This window comes from Sarcophilus harrisii, chromosome 5, assembly GCF_902635505.1.
Source record: "Sarcophilus harrisii chromosome 5, mSarHar1.11, whole genome shotgun sequence".
Lineage (NCBI taxonomy): Eukaryota > Metazoa > Chordata > Mammalia > Dasyuromorphia > Dasyuridae > Sarcophilus > Sarcophilus harrisii.
In genome coordinates this window covers 69,118,984-69,137,613 of record NC_045430.1, presented here as the reverse complement: position 1 = coordinate 69,137,613, position 18,630 = coordinate 69,118,984, and the positions used below count along the sequence as shown (strand labels likewise).

Genomic DNA, 18,630 nt, shown 5'->3' with positions numbered 1-18,630 from the left:
AAGTTAATTGCATTTTGACCTATAAAGAAAAAATACTGATATTGGAGGTATATTTTGGGGGTCCCTCTTTGTCAGATGTAGGCACACCAGAAGTGCCGTGGGAAAGAGCAAACAAGAGCGTCTATTTACATGGCATATGCGGTTTAATAGAGATAAGAATTGACCTACAGTTTCAGTTGTTTAAGAGACTCTGGCTGTGGAGGCTCCCACTGAAACCTCTGAAAGTTAGTTTTACAGAGTGACTTGGTGGTAGCTTGTATTCTGAAAGGAATGCTTCAGATGGAAATCCTCTTTGGTCTTTCAGGTACATTGATGAAGTGGATGGTGATGTGTGGTAAAAGAGCATAGATTTAGAATGTTGGACTACTTGACAGTACCTAGGACTTCAGGGCTCTTGGGCTTAGTAGACTGGGTCTACTAAGGAGGTAGTGGAGGTTTGACTTTCCTAGTATCTGGCTGCCCTTACCTAATTTTCTTGATACTTTTTCTTTGTCTTCAGTAACACTCTACTCTGTTGGTTCTCAAGTCTGATAGTTCATGTTTCTTAACTCTTGTTACTTCCTAAGTGTGAAGTCCCCTGATCATATGTACTAAACTCTCTTCTCTCTCTATGCTGTCACCTTTGGTGATCTTGATGGATTCCCTAGATTCTTTTTTCACCACTGTGCATATAATTTTCATATATTGTCTATTTCCTTAAACTGTCCTAAACTCCTGCTTTTCTTTCTGAAAGTTTGCTCAGCATTTTTACCTGATTTCCCCATGAGTACCTTAAACTTAGCAGGTCTAAAACTGAACTCATCATCTCATAACTTACCCATCCTCTTTTGAAACATTTTATTATGAAAGTAACAAAGTATGGAAAAAGGACAGAAAAAAAAAGTTTGGTTATGACCCACAAATCTTGTTTTTTTTTTTTTTTCATAATATATTTAAACCTATGGCTCTTTTCTGTACTTCATATTGCATGCTTCTGTAAATTAAAAAAAATTTCGTTAATGCTCTTTTTTTTTTTTTGCATCCCCCCCCCCCCACCAACTTCATGTAATTGAAACAGCTCTTATTTGTATTCCTAGATTTCTTGACATCTACCCCTTTCCTTCTTAAAGCATAATTTTATCTCATTACATTTATATACCATAATTTTTTAGCAATTCTCCAGTTGTTAGGTACTGACTTTGCTGTAAAGAATTGGTACACTGGAGAAAGAAATGCATAGGCACAGTATGGTGCATGAGTTCATGAAGAGTTGGACATGACTAAACAACAACAGCAAATATGCAATTTGATGAATTATTGGGTGTATTTCCAAATTGCTTTCAAGAGTAGTTGGATCTCTTCATAGCTTCACCAGCAGTGCATTACTATTTCTGAGTTTCCATAGCCCCTCCAATAATTATTTTCCTTTTTTATCCTCTTTGCTATTGTGCTGAGTATGAGGTAGATCCTCAGATTGTTTTAATATATATATATATATATCTTATTAGTAATTTGGACCAATTTTTCATGTAGCTGTTGTTAACTTGCATCTCTTCTGAAAACTATTCATTTCTTTTGAAAATCTATATATTGGAGAATGACTCTTATTTTAATTTTTAAAACTAATTTTATGTATATCTTAGATGTCAGTCAGTCCCTTAGAGAAATTTGCTGCGGGGATTTTATTCCCAGTCAACTTTCTGGGAAGGGATAATCAAATTTTAACTGGATTGATTTTGTTCATACAAAAGTATTTCAGTTATCTGTAATAAGAATTACCCATTTTAATTTTCTTTTATTGTCTTGGTTAAATAAGCTTTTTAAGAGTAGGGATTGTTGTAGGGTTAGTATTTGTAGCCCCAGTGCTCAGGTTGGTACTTGGCCCATAGTAGACACTTAATAAATGCATATTGAATGATCCTTACTCCATTCTTGGTTAGAAACTCATCCTGGAATATCACCAACTTGAGGCTGACCTTATATCCTGAAACAGCTCTTACAAGCCAGAACTTAAGATACTTCAGGCTTGAATGCCTGAATCTGGTTTCAGATCATCTTAGTCTAGTAAGAATTTTAAGCAGAAAGATGGCTATAGGCTTTGGTCATATTGTATGTATGGTCTTATGCCATATGGAAGATTTGACTGGTATTTCCCTTTGGCTTTATTATTCATTGTTTTATCTTCTTTTCTTTTATATTTTGATGGAGACTTTATAAGGAGAGCTAGGCTCACTTGTAGCCTTTCATATCATCATCTTTATTGGAAATCCTACAGATTTTTACTTTATATATACGGTGTATCAGAAATGTGGCCAATGCAACTACTATCTTTATTTTAAGTAAGTATTGTTTTACCAGTTGATATCATGAAACATGTAATTACTTTATTTTATTTTATTTTTTTATTATAGCTTTTTATTGACAAAACATACACATGGGTAATTTTTCAACATTGACCCTTGCAAAAACTTCTGTACCAATTTTTCCCCTACTTCCCTCCACCTCCTCCCCTAGATGGCAAGTAGTTCCATACATGTTAAATATGTTAAAGCATATGTTAAATACAGTATATGTATACATATTTATACAGTTGTCTTGCTACACAAGAAAAAGTGGATTTAGAAAGAAAGTAAAAATAACCTGGGAAGAAAAACAAAAATGCAAGCAAACAATAACAGAATGAGTGTAAATGCTATGTTGTGTGGTCTACACTCAATTTCCTAGTGTTCTTTGGCTGGGTGTAGCTGGTTCTGTTCATTACTGATCAGTTGGAACTGATTTGGATCCTCTCATTGTTGAAGATAGCCACTTCCTTCAGAATTGATCTTCATATAGTATTGTTGTTGAAGTGTATAATGATCTCCTGATTCTGCTCATTTCACTTAGCATCAGTTCATGTAAGTCTCTCCAACCCTCTCTGTATTCATCCTACTAGTCATTTCTCATGTAAGTACTTTATGTGAGGTAGCAGCAAAATGAAGATGGAATATCAATAGAAAAACTGGGGGGAAAACACAAAAAGAAAGGAAAGATTGGTTAGGTTACTTGGCCACATGTTCTGTTTCTCATTTGAAAAATGGGATGAAGATGGTAAGACATAAGAGAGTTGTTTTGGAACCATTATCTTCATTCATGTGGGGAAGACATTAGGTCTAAATGAGGGCAGCTTAAGGGCAGGGAGTCCTGGGGATTCCCTTCTGGTGGTGCAAGAGTCCCCTATAAAGGAATTTACAGACCCGAAAACCTAAATGGATAAAAAAGGTTTATTATGGGAATTGGAAGTAAGGTTAAAGTCTAGTCTAGTTAAGGAAATAGATGAGAGTAAAGAGAAAGGGCACTGGAAAACTGTATTCCAATGGATGGAGGCTCCTTGGGATGCCAAACATGGCATAGCTGGCATGTTTGGAACCTCTGCAAAGAGAGGGTTTTAGTCTGTCTCTTTTATAATGGGGGTTTTGGCTACAAGCTTAAGGGGGCTAGGGTTAGAATTTGAATTGAATTCAATAGGTTTTGGGACTGAGCCAGCCCCACCCAGATAACAGAGATGAAACTGTGTTGGGGTGGAGTCCCCTCACTGAGGCAGAGTCGAAGGAAGTTTTTTCCTTTAAGGATTTTCAGTTTGGGGGTTTCCTCTTCATTCCTCCCCTCAGGCAATCAAAACTTAAATTCATTTAAAGGAAAAAACTTGGGGTAGTGTCCCCTTATTGAGGCAGAGTTGAAGGAGATTTTCTCCTTCAAGGATTTTCAGAGTTCTGGGGTCCCCTCTTCAGTTTCACTTATTTTTTCAAATAATGTAGTTATTGTATATATAATTTCTTGGTTCTGTTTACATAAGTTCATATAAGTATATTTCTTAGAATTCTTTATATGTATTTTTTCTGACAACACAATATTCTCCTAAGATGACATTGAATCAAAAGATTAAATAATTTCATATTTATAATAATTAAAAATTTAGACATCTAAGAAAATATTTGTATTGCATTAATTTATTGTTTTAATTTGGATTAGCTTAAATATCAGTTTAAATTTTTAAAAAGCATTTTAAATATTTATTGTGTTTTGTGATACTGGTTATATTAATATAATATGAAAAAAAAATCCCCTAGATATTTCATGGTGTAGTTGATTTTTAGAGGTAGAAGTAACTATAAGGATGATTTTGGCCAAATTTCTAAGATTATGGATGAGAAAGGCAGGCTCATAGAGGGAGACGGGGTTTACCAAAATCACAGAGTTGTAATGGTGGAGCAAAGAGTAGAACCCAGTTCTCACTTCCAAGTTGTTGTTCTTTTTACTATAAAATGATCTCATGATCTCATGATCTGTTGCTTTGAAGTGGATCATTTTCCTTTCATTTTATAGCTTAATTAACTTTTGATTATTAGAAAATTATTTTAATATCAGATATGGCTACAAAGTTACTCTGGAAAATTTATAATAAAATTATCAAAATAATTGCATAATATATATGCATAATATATACTATTCCAAAACTGAAGACTTTTTAGATTGTGAATAAAATGTGTTATGAGAGTCCACTAAATAAGTGTACTTTTTGTAAGAAAAGTTCATAAGGAGGAAAAAAGAAAAGTTTATAGGATTATCACTCTCAAAGGATTCTCAGTAGTCATCTAGTTCAGTCCTCTCAGTTTTACAGATGATGAAATGAAGGCTATTATGGAGTTTAACAAAAGTCACACAGGAAATAAACATTAGGGCTAGCATCTATCTGAATCTAGTTCCTCTGGATTCCACATTCAGTGCTATTTACCAGTCTTAACGTTATCTTTCTTATATAGAGTTCCTGAATTTTCTTTAATTCATGTCCCTAATCCAAGGCTTTTTGATTTTTAAAGAAGGAAATTTTTTTTTCCTAAAATAATTCAGTTAATTGGCTTTTTGGGTTTCTGTGGTATTTCTAATTTAGAAAAATACATCTGTGTCAAAATAGTTTTGATTACTCAGGAATTTATTGACCATTTTCTTTCTTTAATTTTTACTATGCGTGAAATTTATCCATTGGTGGTATCAAATACCATCACTTGGAAGTGTGATCTAGTGGGAATTATACTATGATGTGAGTTTGGGAGGCTTGGTTCTGTTTATAGAATCATAAAATTCAAGCTGGTCTTTGCCTTAATTTGCAGAGGAGGAATGTAATGTGATAGGCAAAAACACCAAATGTCTTGTTCAAAGTCATGTATCTGGGGTGTGAATTACTCTCATCATAGTCACCCCCTTGTTTTCATAAGAGTATTGGGTGGACTAGGGGATCCAACTCTAAAATAAGGTGACTTTCTGAAATAGGGTTTAGTGGTAAACATACTCTTCAGTTAAAGAAATAGAAGGAAATTTTTACATTTAGGGATCAAGAGAAGAATTACTTATTGTAAAAATGCATATTGTTCAGTGCATTTTCTTGTGTAGTAAGTATGCTTTATAGTCTCTAAAGAAGAAACTAAATATGGGAGGTGAATAAAACTGAGACCTTGGGAAGTCATGTTGAGGCTAGGGCAGAGCACCGTGAAGTTTATGTAGCTTGTACAATCAAAACTAATCTAGTAAACAAGCTCACTTGCCTTCCAATGAGTTAATGACAGGATTGTGATAATGCAATTGCCACTTGCAGGAAAATGTCATGTAACCATCTTCTGTACTTATGTTTCCACCATGATGAATCCTGATGAAGTCAAAGAAAATTTTTATGAAGATCTGAAGACCCTTATCATCAGTGTGCCCCTCCCCTCCCAAGAAAGGACAAGCTTATAATTCTGGGTGACTTTAATGCTAGAATAGGCTCAGACTACTACCAGATAGGACAGGGAGTCCTTGGAAGTAATGGAGTCAGAAACAGCAACAGTAGTGGTCTTTTACTGTTGACTTGTACAGCTCATGACCTCATCACCAACACTGTATTTTGTTTACCTAAAGGCAATAAATTTTTTTGGGGGTGCAACCTTGCAGCAAATATTGGCACTTAAAAAACTATGTGATTGTAAGAAGAAGAGACAGGATGTGAAAGTGACCAACACAATATGAGAGGAAACTGTTGCCAACTTGGAGAGTAAGTTGAGCCAATACACAGTTGGCAACAATGGAGCAGAAAAAGAGTGGGCAACTTTCAGAGATTTGTTGTACAGCACTGTATTTGCTCATCAGGGTCAGAACACTTGCAAATATCAAGACTCTTTTGATGAAAATGATGGAGAAATTCAGAAGCTACTAACTGAAAAATGAGAACTCCACACAGCCTGTACCAGCAGGATAGTTCATCTCTAAGAAGGTAACATTCAATTCCATCAAATGTAAAGTATAATCAAAACTTAGATGCAGAATTCTTGGCACAGTAAAAAGGCAGATGAAATTCAATTTTATGCTGATAGTAACAATCTAAAGTGTTTTTATGATGTGTGCATGGAAGGCTATTTATGGGCCAAAGATTGATGGTGCTACACTTATTGGTGATAAGGACATGGTCCTGGAGAGAGGGTTGAACATTTCCATGGTGTTCTCAAGAGACCATCATCAATCAGTGCTGAAGTTGTTGACCATTTGCCTCAAGTTGAAATCAATCCCTTCCTAGCTGAAGTTCCAACTGAAGAAGAGGTTTTGAATGCTATGAGGCTACTTTGCTGTAATAAAACATTGGATGCTGTTTCTATTCCAGCTGAGATTTACAAGGTAGGGGTGTCCATTGCTAACATAAAAGCTGACTGAATTTTTCCAGATTGTATGGCAAGAAGTTATGCTCCAGGAGTTCAAGGATACCTGCATTGTCCATCTTTATCAAGGTAAGGGGAATAGATTGTCCTATGACAATCAAAGGGCAGGGGTCTTTTTCTTAGTCATTGCTGGAAAGATTTTTGCCAGAATCCTCCTTAATAGGCTGACTCTATTCCTAGAAATGGTCATTTATCTGAGAGGCAGTGTGGTTTCAGAGAAGGGCTGTTACTGCCTAACAGCTCCAGGAAACATTCCAAGAGCAGGAAAGAGGTCTGTATACAACATTTATAGATCTGATCAAGGCCTTTGGTATTGTCAGTCATAAGGACTTATGGAAAATTATGTCAAAATTACTTTGTCCATTGAAGTTTTTCAGCATAATACGTCAATTTCATGATGGCATGCTTGCCTGGGTTCTGGACAATGGGCAGTGCTCTTGAGCTTTCCCAGTCACCAGTGGGATGAAACAAGACTGTGCTTGCTCCCATGCTTTTTAGCATGATTTTTTTCAGCCATGTTGTCAAATGCCTTCAATGAGGAAAAGCATGGAATCAGCTACAGCACTGATGGTAAATTCTTCAACTTGAAAAGGTTACAAGTCAGAACCAAAGTGGAGAGAGTGTTGGTGCATGATTTTTTTGTTTGCAGATGATTGTGCATTCAATGCAGCTCTGAAGCAGAAGTGCAACAAAGTATGGGTCAAATTCTCTGCTGCTTGCACTAATTTTGGCCTAACACTACCAAGAAAACAGGTCTTTCATCAGGCAGCACCACATCATCCACATGTGGAATCATCAGGGATAATATTCTTTCCAGGAATGTCTACATTGATAATGAGATTGACACATGCATTGCCAGAGCTATTCAGTGTTTGGGAGGCTCTAAAGGAAAGTGTGGTAGAGGAGAGATAGTAATTACCAAACTGAAGGTCTACGGAACCATTGTTCTGGCCTTATTGGATGCTTGTGAAACCTGATAAATACCAACATCATGGCAGGAAACTGAATTGCTTTAATTTGAATTGTCTTAGATCACCCAGCAGAGTAAGATACCAGACATTGAGGTCCTTTCTCAAAACTAAAACTGCCAAGCATTCCAACTACTACAGAGAACACAACTCTATTAGGCTGGTTACATTGTTTGAATGTGAAACGTATACTTGCCAAAAAAATTATTTTATGGAGAATTCATACAGGGCAAGCACTCACAAAGTGATCAGAAAAAGTGATAAGAGAACACTCTCAAGGTATTTCTTAAGAATTTTTGTATCTCCAGTGGGAGACACTGGCACAGGATTGCTCAGCTTGGTGTGCCCTCATCAAAAAAAAATGCTATGCTTTATGAGCAAAATAGAATTGAATTAACCCAAAGGAAATGTTGAAATATGCAAAATTAAAGAAGCCACCCCAAATGTTCATATGGACTATTTGTATCCAACTTGTAGCAGAGCATTCCAAGCTCTTATTGGTCTGATTAGCCATAGTAAGACACACTGTAACTCAATTCTAACATAGTGATGCCATTTTGGTCTAATTCAAAAACAAAGGACAACAGCATGGCAATTTAAAATATGTGAACATAGTAGTAAACTGCCAATCTCTTGCTTATTTATTCACCATTAAGATACCCATAATTCCCTACATTTGCAAAGAAAGCATGGAGGCACCGTCCCAAATCTCATTAGTGCCATTTTTGATTCTATGATTTTTATTTTCTTAATTAATAAGAATATTTCCCATATTCAACAAAGGACTACCTATAAAATATGAATATTTACTATGAAGAACAGCTTGTTCTTTTTAAAAAGTGTATTTTGAATTAATATAGCTCCAATACTTGCCTAGTTATCTGTGTTCCCTTATAATTTTTTTTCCCATTTAACTTTTTAGTGTCATTATCACTACACCATGTATGATTTCCCTTCCCTCCTCCTCAACTCTTCATATGTCTATCCATTTGGGGCATATTGTGGTATATCTTGTGAAATACTGATCTGAACCTAATTTTGGTCCACCTGCTTTCCAATTTTCCTAGGAGTCTTTGTTGAAGAATTAATTCTTACCCAGATATTGAACTATGCTGCTATCTCAATTGCTTCTGGATTTGGTTTACCTAATTTGTTTTATTGATCAACATTCTATTTTTTAAGTAGTACCAAATAGTTTTGATAATTACTGTTTTGTAGTACAATTACAAAATACTACTGGCATTATCAAGCCCCAGTCCTTCCCTTAGCCTCTTGTTCCTTCAGATTGTTGAATGCCTGTGATGAAAATTCAAATGAAATTTTTTTTCCTATTCTTAAGTCACTCTTTGAATACTTGGATTGGTATGGCACTAAATCTATAAATTAGTTTATTATCATGTGTGTTATACTAATATGTCTTATCTGTGAATCTCTATGTCTTTATTTTGTGAAAATTATTTTGTAGTTGTTTTTAAGTAATTCTTGTGAGTCTTGATAGCTGGACTCATGTGTTTTCCATTTTGTAAGGTTGATTTTTTTTGGCAGGTTTAATTTTTATCTTTCTATATTGTTGAAGATATTAATTACTTGAGTGAATTTCAAGTGACTTTATAGGATTCTTTAAACCATTGTGCTATATATCTTAACATATTTAACATGTATGGGACTACCTGCCATCTAGGGGAGGGGGTAGGGGGAAGGAGGGGAAAAGTTGGAACAGAAGGTTTTGCAAGGGTCAATGTTGAAAAATTACCCATGTATGTGTTTTGTATATAAAAAGCTATTAAAAAAAAAAGAAAAGAAAAATCTATAATTAAATTTAAAAAAATAAAAATAAAATATCTCAAAAAAGCATTGTGCTTTCAGAAAAACCTGTTTTTAATTTTTAATTTATTTATAAATTTTTTTAAATTTAAATTTTATTTTTAAATTTATTTTTCTTGTTTTTACTGCTATAGCTAATGCTGGAGGTGAAGGTAGTGAGGAATTATTAGAAAAGGTTCATTTAGAAGGTGGTGCCTAAGAACTATAGCTTAAAGAGAGGGACATTCTCTGAAGCTTTTAGAGAAAGTGTGTTTCAGGTATGTCAGGGCAAAGGCAGAGAAACAGGAAGATGGAGCTGAGGAAAAAAAAAGTCCCAATGGATTAGGATGATACATTCTTTTAAAAGATGATTTTAGTAATTATAGACTATCTCTTAACAATAGCAGAGAAAAAGGAATGCAATTAGAAAAACAGCCAACTGGATTCTAAATAGTAAACCATGCCAGGTCAATTTAATGTCTTCTTGTCTTCCTTAATCTGTTGGTTCCCTATTTCAGTTGGAGAACTCACACAGGGCAAGAGCTCATAAGGTGGTCAGAAAAAACCAATACAAGACACTCTTTAAGTCTCTTAGGTGAACTGGCACAAGACTACCCGGCATGGCATGTCCACATCAGAGAAGGTGCTGTGCTCTATGAGAAAAGTAAAATTGAATTAGCTTAGAGCTGTGCAGAGTTAGAGCATCAACCCCAAATGCTCGTAGGGACTATTTGTATCCAATTTGTGGCAAAGCATTCTGAGCATTTGTATTTCAGATTATTTTAAGAACTTTGGACATGTTTATTGTTAATAAAGAAAGAGCCAGTAAAAGGAATTGAGGGGAAAAAAATCTTCCCCAAGGATTATAATAGTGAAAGGTGGTTAGAGATGGGATTTTGGAGTTAGGAAGAGTTGGATTTATACCAGCTCAGGCTAGCTTGGGAGCCATGAGGGCATGTCACTTTCTTTTTAAATTAAGTTTTATTTTCAGTTCTGCATCATATTTTTCTCCCCTCATTGATGAGGCAAGAAAAACAAAAACCATCACAAATATGAATAATTATATAAAATAAATTTCTGTTTTAGGTATGCCCAATAAAAAAATAAAGAAAAATGAAGAGAAGAAAATAAGCTTCAGTATATTATCTGAATTCATTGCCTTTCTCTCTAGAAGTGGATAGCATGTTTCATCATGAGTCGTCTGAAATTGCAATTGGTCATTGTGTTGATCAGAATTGCTATGCATTTCAGAGTTGAATATCTTTACAGTATTATTATTGTGCAAATTGTTGTTGAAGTATATAATGATCTCTTAGTCCTGCTCATTTCACTAAACATCAGTTCATGTAAGTCTCTCCAGGCCTTTCTGAAATCATCCTGCTGGTCATTTCTTACAGAACAATAATATTCCATAACATTCATATACCACAACTTATTCATTCTCCAATTGATGGGCATCCATTCAGTTTCCAGTTTCTGGCCACCATAAAGAGGGCTGCCACAAACATTCTTGCACATACAGGTCCCTTTACTTTCTTTAAAATCTCTGAGCTATAAGCCCAGTAGTAACACTGCTGGATCAAAGGGTATGTACAGTTTGATAACTTTTCCAAATTGCTCTCCAGAATGATTGGATGCATTCACAATTCCATCAGCAATGTATCATTGTCCCACTGATGTATCAGTTTTCCCATATCCCCTCTAACATTTCAGCATTATCTTTTCGTGTCATCCTAGCCAATCTGAGAGGTGTGTATTGGTATCACAGAGTTGTCTTAATTTATATTTCTCTGATTAATAATGATTTGGAGCATCTTTTCACATGACTAGAAATAGTTTCTATTTCTTCATCCGAAAATTGTCTGTTCATATCCTTTGACCATTTATCAATTGGAGAATGGCTTGATTTCTTATAGAGTCAATTCTTTATATATTTTTGGAAATGAGGCTTTTATCAGAACCTTTTACTGTAAAAATGTTTTCCCAGTTTATTGCTTCCCTTCCACTCTTGTCTGCATTAGTTTTGTTTGTACAAAAGCTTTTTTATTTGATATAATCAAAAATTTCTATTTTGTGATCAATAATGATCTCTAGTTCTTCTTTGGTCACAAATTCAGGAAAGATAATTTTGTAGTAAACTTTTGGAACAAAAACTAACAACACAAATAGTGAGTGGGAAAATATACTAAAAAACCTGAGAGCTTTAGCTGAACAAAACTTAACTGGTTCAATAATATAGTACCTTCATTATCTTTCAGTTACAAATGTCTGGCTTACTAACATGCTGTACTTTCAAATAACTCTTTGTGGACTTCCTTTAACCAAGGATGATCCCCTCAACTTTTGGTTTGACACTGGTTAACTGACCTTGTAAGAATAAACCATTCCAAGTGAGGACTCTATATGTTTGGGTAGCATATAATCATTTCAAGGTTCATTATGTGAAAGCTAAAATTACCTTTCCCCCCCCCCCCCCCCCCCAATAATCAGGTCACAAAATAGGACTGTACATATAGAATATGCTCAATAAATGGTGATCAATTTGGATTGATCATTGATAATGCTCATAGTGCGCGAACCGACAGGACATTTTGTAGTTACAGTTTCAAAATAAATCATTTGATTCTTTTTCATAACATTTTAAGGAAAGTGAGAAAACCATGGAGTTTTTATTTTGTTTCCCTTTCCAGGGAAGAAGAAAGCAGTTCTGGATTGGATTTAATAAAAGAAATCCATTATCTGGCGGGTCATGGGAATGGTCTGATGGAACTCCAGTAAGTCTTTCCTAAAAGGATCAATTAGGACACTAATTTGAAACAGGTGGTACTCAAGCCTCCTGATAAATAAGTAAATGTTAAAGTATTATTATATATTGGACAGCCATAGCCAAAACTCCCATGACCCATAACCCTAATTCTTTGATTAGATTTGGGAACTTTAGATCAATGGTGTATATTGACTTAGAAAGCCACAAATTAACATTATCTGCCTCGTATTGTATTTTTATTTATTTTATTAAACATTTTCCAGTTACTTTGAATCTGATTTCCAACGAGGCAAATTTGACACTTCTGTCATTGACTACTCTTAATGTATTAGTTGGCATTAGGAGAAATCAGGGAGTCTTGCCCATAATTTATCCTAGTAGGTCCTTCCGCAGTCTTTGGAGCCACCCTCTGAAAGTCTTAAGGAGTATCAGAACTTTTAGTGAAATGATAACTCCTATTAAGGGGTCCTGTAGGTGTGCTCTAGCAAGGCTTGAAAAATGGAGATATATATTGGCCATCGTAGCCATTTTCAGTTGTTTGAAGGGCTGCCTTGGGAAAGACTTGTTCTGATTGACCACAGATGTTTGAGCAGTGGATGGAAGATGCAGAGAAGCTAACATGGGCTAGATTAGGAAACTTTTCCTAATATGAAATGGGCTGTCTCAGGAGGCAGAGAATTCCTCTTCATCTGAGATGATCAGATGAAAACTGCTTGAGGAGAATATTTCTGAGGGAAATCTCAATAAAAATTGTGAATTGTGGCCTTTGAGATTCCCTTCTTTTCTTTCCCCTCATGGAACTAGCACCCAGTATGAGAAACTATCCTCTTTGCTCATAGCTCCATAACTTCCCCCTGAAACAATCCTTTCACATGGTTATGTACATTTTCTCTTAACTCCCTATTCTAGAACTTTCCTTATTTTGAGAAAATAAATGGGACGAATGTGGTATTGTGGAAAGTACATTAGAGTACAAGTTAGTAGACTGAAGTGGGCATAGTTTTGCCCTTCTGTATCCTTACATGACTTCCTTTTAACTTTATTTATAAAACTTGTAAAATGAGAGGATTGGACTGTTCTAGGAGCCATTGCAACTCTGATATCCTGTGGTGTCCTAATAAAATACATCTGATACTAAAGCTTGTGGTGACGGGCTGGAAGGGACCTCGGAAGCTTTGTCCTCCTTGTTTTTCCAGTGAGGAAACAAACACTCAGGAGATAAAATGGCATGTCTGAGGTCACACAGGGGTCACGTTCTGGTAGGGTCTAATCCTACCTGATTCCTGAGTTGTTGAATGCTCATGTCACAGGCTCATGTTATCATTGTTAAGAACTAAGAAAATGATGGTTGGATTTCATGGTAAACAAGAATTTATTGTTTGTGGAATGAAAGTAAAAAAATAACACATTGATCAAGCATCTCTGTTCTTAGTTTTTGCGAATTTTGTGACTTTCTATATTAGGGATACATAAGGCTATTTAAAAATGAAACCAGGTGCACAAAATAAGAGTGTCATCTAAACAAGGATTAAGGGTGGTTTTTCTACACTTTGTATTTTGGACTGCTATAAATTGTTAAAAAATACTACATTTAATCCAAAATGAATTAATGAACTAATCTGTTTTTCATTGTTGAAAAAAAGTTTTTTCTTTTAGCAGTTATTATTAAATTTGATTTTTTTGAGATGCTGGAACGACTTACTTGGAAAATTCTCCTGTCTGTCCTTTTCTGATTTTGGCTCCTCTTCTTTTTCTGCTGTTAATGTTTATTGCATCTGTAGGTATGAGGAATGTTTGATTTACCTAAATGTAAAAAACACATTGTTCTACCACATCCCTTAGAAGCAACAATCTTAAATTTGTGGAATAGTTGTACCATTATTTTTATTTTGGATCTTTGCATGAAAAACTTGGATACACTCTTTAGTTCTCAGGAAGTTTTTAAAAATTTGGTTTTGGGCAGTGTTTTTATTTTCAGATGGAGAAAGAGTTGCACGATTGTTTCATTGATGTGGCCAAGGTCATGTATAATAGCACAGCAAGAAATAGTATTCCACCTTTTATCTTTGTATTTACTTCATTAATTTACTTGTAGTCTCTTTAATAATATGTATTGCCATTTTTTCAGGTTATTGCTTCATAAAAACAAATCTTGCCTTTTTTCCATTCTTTGTAATTAAATAAAATACATTATCTATTCTTCTGTTTGATCTTTATAATTTTATCCAAGTAGAAATGTGTATATTTATCTTAATCTAACTCCCTGGTTCTTTTTTTTTTTTTTTTTCAGGGTGTTATATAATGAGGTGTTTACTATGGCTAATGATCCCTTGGAAGGTTTCCATGAAGTAAACCTAGCTTCCCCTACTTCACCAGATCTTCTTAGTGTATGTGAGCCAGCAACTCAGGAACAAACTACCTCACCAAGTGTTATCTACCGACCATATCCTCTCTGTGCAACACCTGTTCAGCCCAACACATTAAATGTTTCTGACCTTCCTACACAACCTGTTTATTCATCTCCCAGACATTTAAATTGTGGAGAAATATCAGGCATTAGGTAAGTGAATAAAAATACACTTGTATTTGAACTTTTATAAAATATGAGGACAATCTTGAGATATTACATTTTAGATTTGCATTATCTAAAGCAATTGTGTCAAACTTAAAATAGAAAATCCAGCCACATATTGACTCAGAAAATCACAAATTACATTTGTGTTATACTGTGTTTTTTTTTTAATATATAGTTAAACATTTCCCATTACATTTTAATCTGGTTTTGTAGCAAATTTTATAATATATGAGTTTGATATTTCTAACATAAGAATAGAGAATTATTTATGTAATTTACATAAATTATATACAAATACATTAGCCAAATTCTAGTGTTATTGTATTTTATATGCTTAAAATAAGAGGACGTTATTTTTGTGTATTAAATTGTAATTTTTCCTTTATAGCATCCATATTGCAGATTTAGTACCTTGTTCTGCCTCTGGAGTCACAGCTGGTGTAACTAAACTGTCATCCAGAAAGGATAGCAACAGTGCTGAGAGAGAATTTTTACAGGATGCCACAATAACAGAGATTTCTGATGGCAATGATGACTTTTTTGGATTGAGTACTGACAGTCTGTCTCGTTTACGGAGTCCATCTGTTCTAGAAGTAAGGGAAAAGGGTTATGAAAGATTAAAAGAAGAACTTGCAAAAGCTCAGAGGGTAAGGAAAAAATCTATCCTTTTTTCTTAGATACATTCTCAGTTAATTCATATTGATGAGTGGGGGACAATGTGGTAGATCATTCACAAAGAGAAGTCTTATCTTTATCCATTATTGTACTTTGTGGGCAGTGTTTGGGAGCACCTCAAACTAGCTTGAGCTGTCAGACCTAGATGTTACAGAAAGATTACTTGCACTTGATTGATTGAATAAATATTTATGTGGTTTGGTCTTAATTGATCAGAGGAATTCTGTAGGAATTTTTTAGTCTTAATTTCTTAGATTTGGACTGAGAGTCCAGACTTCTGAAGTCTGTTCCTGACTTTGCTTCTAATGAATTCTATGATTTAAGAAAAGAAGTCACTGAAGCTCTCTGAACCTTGGACTGCTCTAAAGCTGTCAGTTATGGATAGGTTTCAGACTTTGTCAGAAAAAAAAAGGTCTCATGTTAAATCATAGGTCCTTTATCTCAAGTTAAATCTTTAGGTCCATCTACCCACTTCATTTGGGCATGATATAATGATGAGATTATTAATCATGAATATTGAATCCTAGTATATCTAATAAAATAATTACCTTGTCCATAGAATTTGTAATCTTTATCAATAGTTTTATATAAATTGATTTCTTAAATACAGGGATGAAGGAAACATTTTTTAAAAATAGAGGATCATACAGTCTCCTGGAGTTGAAAGGTACTTCAGAAGTAATTTAATCCATCCTATTATTTAATTGAAAAATAAAAGCATGCCTAGTCTATGTCCTGTTTTTTGACTAGCATACTAATTTTTAATAATAACATTTATGTTAATACTTGCTAAAGTTTTGTTTCACATATTTGAGTCTCACAACAATGTTGTAAGAATTATTATTTCAAATAAAATTTAAGAAAAAAAATTATCATCCCAATTTGCAAACAAGGAAATTGAATCTATAAGGTTAACTGTCTTGCCTCTGATCACATAACCAAAGTGTCAAGCAGGAATCTTGGTCTTCCTGCCTCTATGCCAGGGCTGTCCACAGTGTTATTGGGTTTTCCTTCAACCTTTCATTCTCTTAATGAACTTCCTTGGGACACATTCACATTTCTCAGTGTTCTTCCTAAAAGGTGACTCAGTCCAGAGCACATGATTCCAGATATATCTGGTCAGAGCAGAATTCAATTGCACTTTTATATTCCTGATTCTGCATATTCTTTTTTTTTTATATGGGAAGAGATCATCTTAGCTTTTTTTGGCATATTGTACAACGTTGTGGATTACTACTGAGTTTATACTCTACTAAATTTCCCAGGTCATTTTCACATGAACTGTTGTCTCTTAGTAATTCTTTTATCTTTTTCTTATGTAGTTGATTTTTTAAAATTCAGCAGTAGCAATTAATTTACATTTGTCCTAATTACAATTCATCTCTTTAGATCTCGCCCATCATTATAAGGTATCAAAATGTTTTTGGATCCTACTTTTATAATCAAAACTGATAATTAGCTCCCATCCTCACCTTTTTATCATCTTGATTGCAGTCAAGTAGTTCACTCTTTCCAACTTGACATGAATCCATTTATTAATCACCAGATTTATTATCTGTTATGATAATAACAGTTAGGATTCCAATTAACTGTAACATCAGCTAGCCCAATGTCTTTATCTTGTCTACAAAGGTATTATTAGAGTACTTGTCAAGTGCTTTGCTGAGTTACAGGTATATTATCCGTATTCTTGTTCTATCCATGTTAAGAAAAAGAAAAAAAAGATTTGTTTAATGTACCCTGTTAATGATAAATCCATGGTCAACTCTCTGTTTTTGTTCTATCTTCCTGAATTGTATATTATTCTCTTTGATCTAGAAAGTGGAGACAAAAACCTGGAAATATGTTTAAAAGAATTGTATATATTTAACTTATATCAGATTGCTTGCTGTCTAGGGAGGGAGGGAGAAAATTTTGGAACACTAAATTTTTTTTTTATTAGGCTTTTTATTTTTCAAAATATATGCATGGACAATTCTTCAACATTAGACCTTGCAAAAATCTTCTGTTCCAAATTTTTCCCTCCTTCCTCCTACCTCCTTCCTTGGCAATGGCAAGTAGTCCAATACATGTTAAATATGGTAGAAATATATGTTAAATCCAATATATGCATATATATTTATACAATTATCAAGTTGCACAAGAAAAGATCTAATCAGACCAGTTTTTAAAAAAGGAGAAGCAAAATAAAATGCAAGCAAACAACAAAAAGAGTGAAAATGCTATATTGTGAAACACACTCAGTTCCCATAGTCCTCTCTCTGGGTATAGATGGCTCTCTTCTTCACAAGACCATTGGAACTGGTCTGAAGCATCTTATTGTTGAAGAGAGCCACGTCCATCAGAATTAATCATTGCATAATCTTCTTGTTGCCATATACAATGATCTCCTGATTCTGCTCATTTCACTCAGCATTAGTTCATGTAAGTCTCTCCAGGCTTCTCTGAAATCATTCTGTAATCATTTCTTATAGAACAATAATATTCCATAACATTCATATACCATAATTTATTCAGCCATTCTCCAACTGATGGGCATCCACTCATTTTCCAGTTTCTAGCCACTACGAAAAGGGCTGCCACAAACATTTTTGCACATGTAGGTCCCTTTCCTTCCTTTAAGATCTCTTTGAGATATAAGCCCAGTAGTAACACTGCTGGGTCAAAGGGTATTCACGGTTTGATAACTTGGTGAGTATAGTTCCAAATGGTTCTCCAGAATGGTTGGAATCCATTCACAATTCCACCAACAATGTATTAGTGTTCCAGTCTTCCCACATCCCCTCCAACACTCGTCATTATCTTTTCTTGTCATTTTAGATAATTTGAGAGATGTGGAACACAAGATTTCACAAAAATGAATGTTGGAAACAAAAAAAGTTGTCATGTTCTCTCTGCAATATGTTATCATTATCTGATCTACCAAAGCTGCTTTGTTCTGTTCTTCTGTTTTTTTCCCCTGCTTTTCCCCTCCTCCCTCATAATCTTCCTAATATCTCAACTCTGGAGTTTTAATGGTCTCAGATGATTCAGAATATAATCCATCCTCACATTGTACTCATAGGACCACATCTGTACGCCTGTCTTTCATTCTTGTACATTAAACTATTTTATATACAATCTTAACTAGTTTGTTAA

At 34.5% G+C, this 18,630-nt stretch overlaps 1 protein-coding gene across 4 annotated transcripts in view; it reads left to right on the top strand.

Moving 5' to 3' along the window:
• Nucleotides 1-18,630, top strand: part of RAB3IP (RAB3A interacting protein) — a 57,197-nt gene that overhangs the window by 15,766 nt on the left and 22,801 nt on the right. The window contains exons 1-3 of one of the 4 annotated variants that reach the window (XM_023504350.2): nt 12,165-12,249; nt 14,533-14,802; nt 15,206-15,464. In XM_023504350.2, coding sequence (XP_023360118.2) covers nt 12,239-12,249; nt 14,533-14,802; nt 15,206-15,464 — 540 coding nt within the window. In that variant the 5' untranslated portion in view covers nt 12,165-12,238. Of the gene's footprint in view, nt 1-12,164; nt 12,250-14,532; nt 14,803-15,205; nt 15,465-15,496; nt 16,160-18,630 lie in introns of those variants that run through there. The other 3 variants (XM_031940643.1, XM_031940644.1, XM_031940645.1) reach the window with 3 other exon arrangements.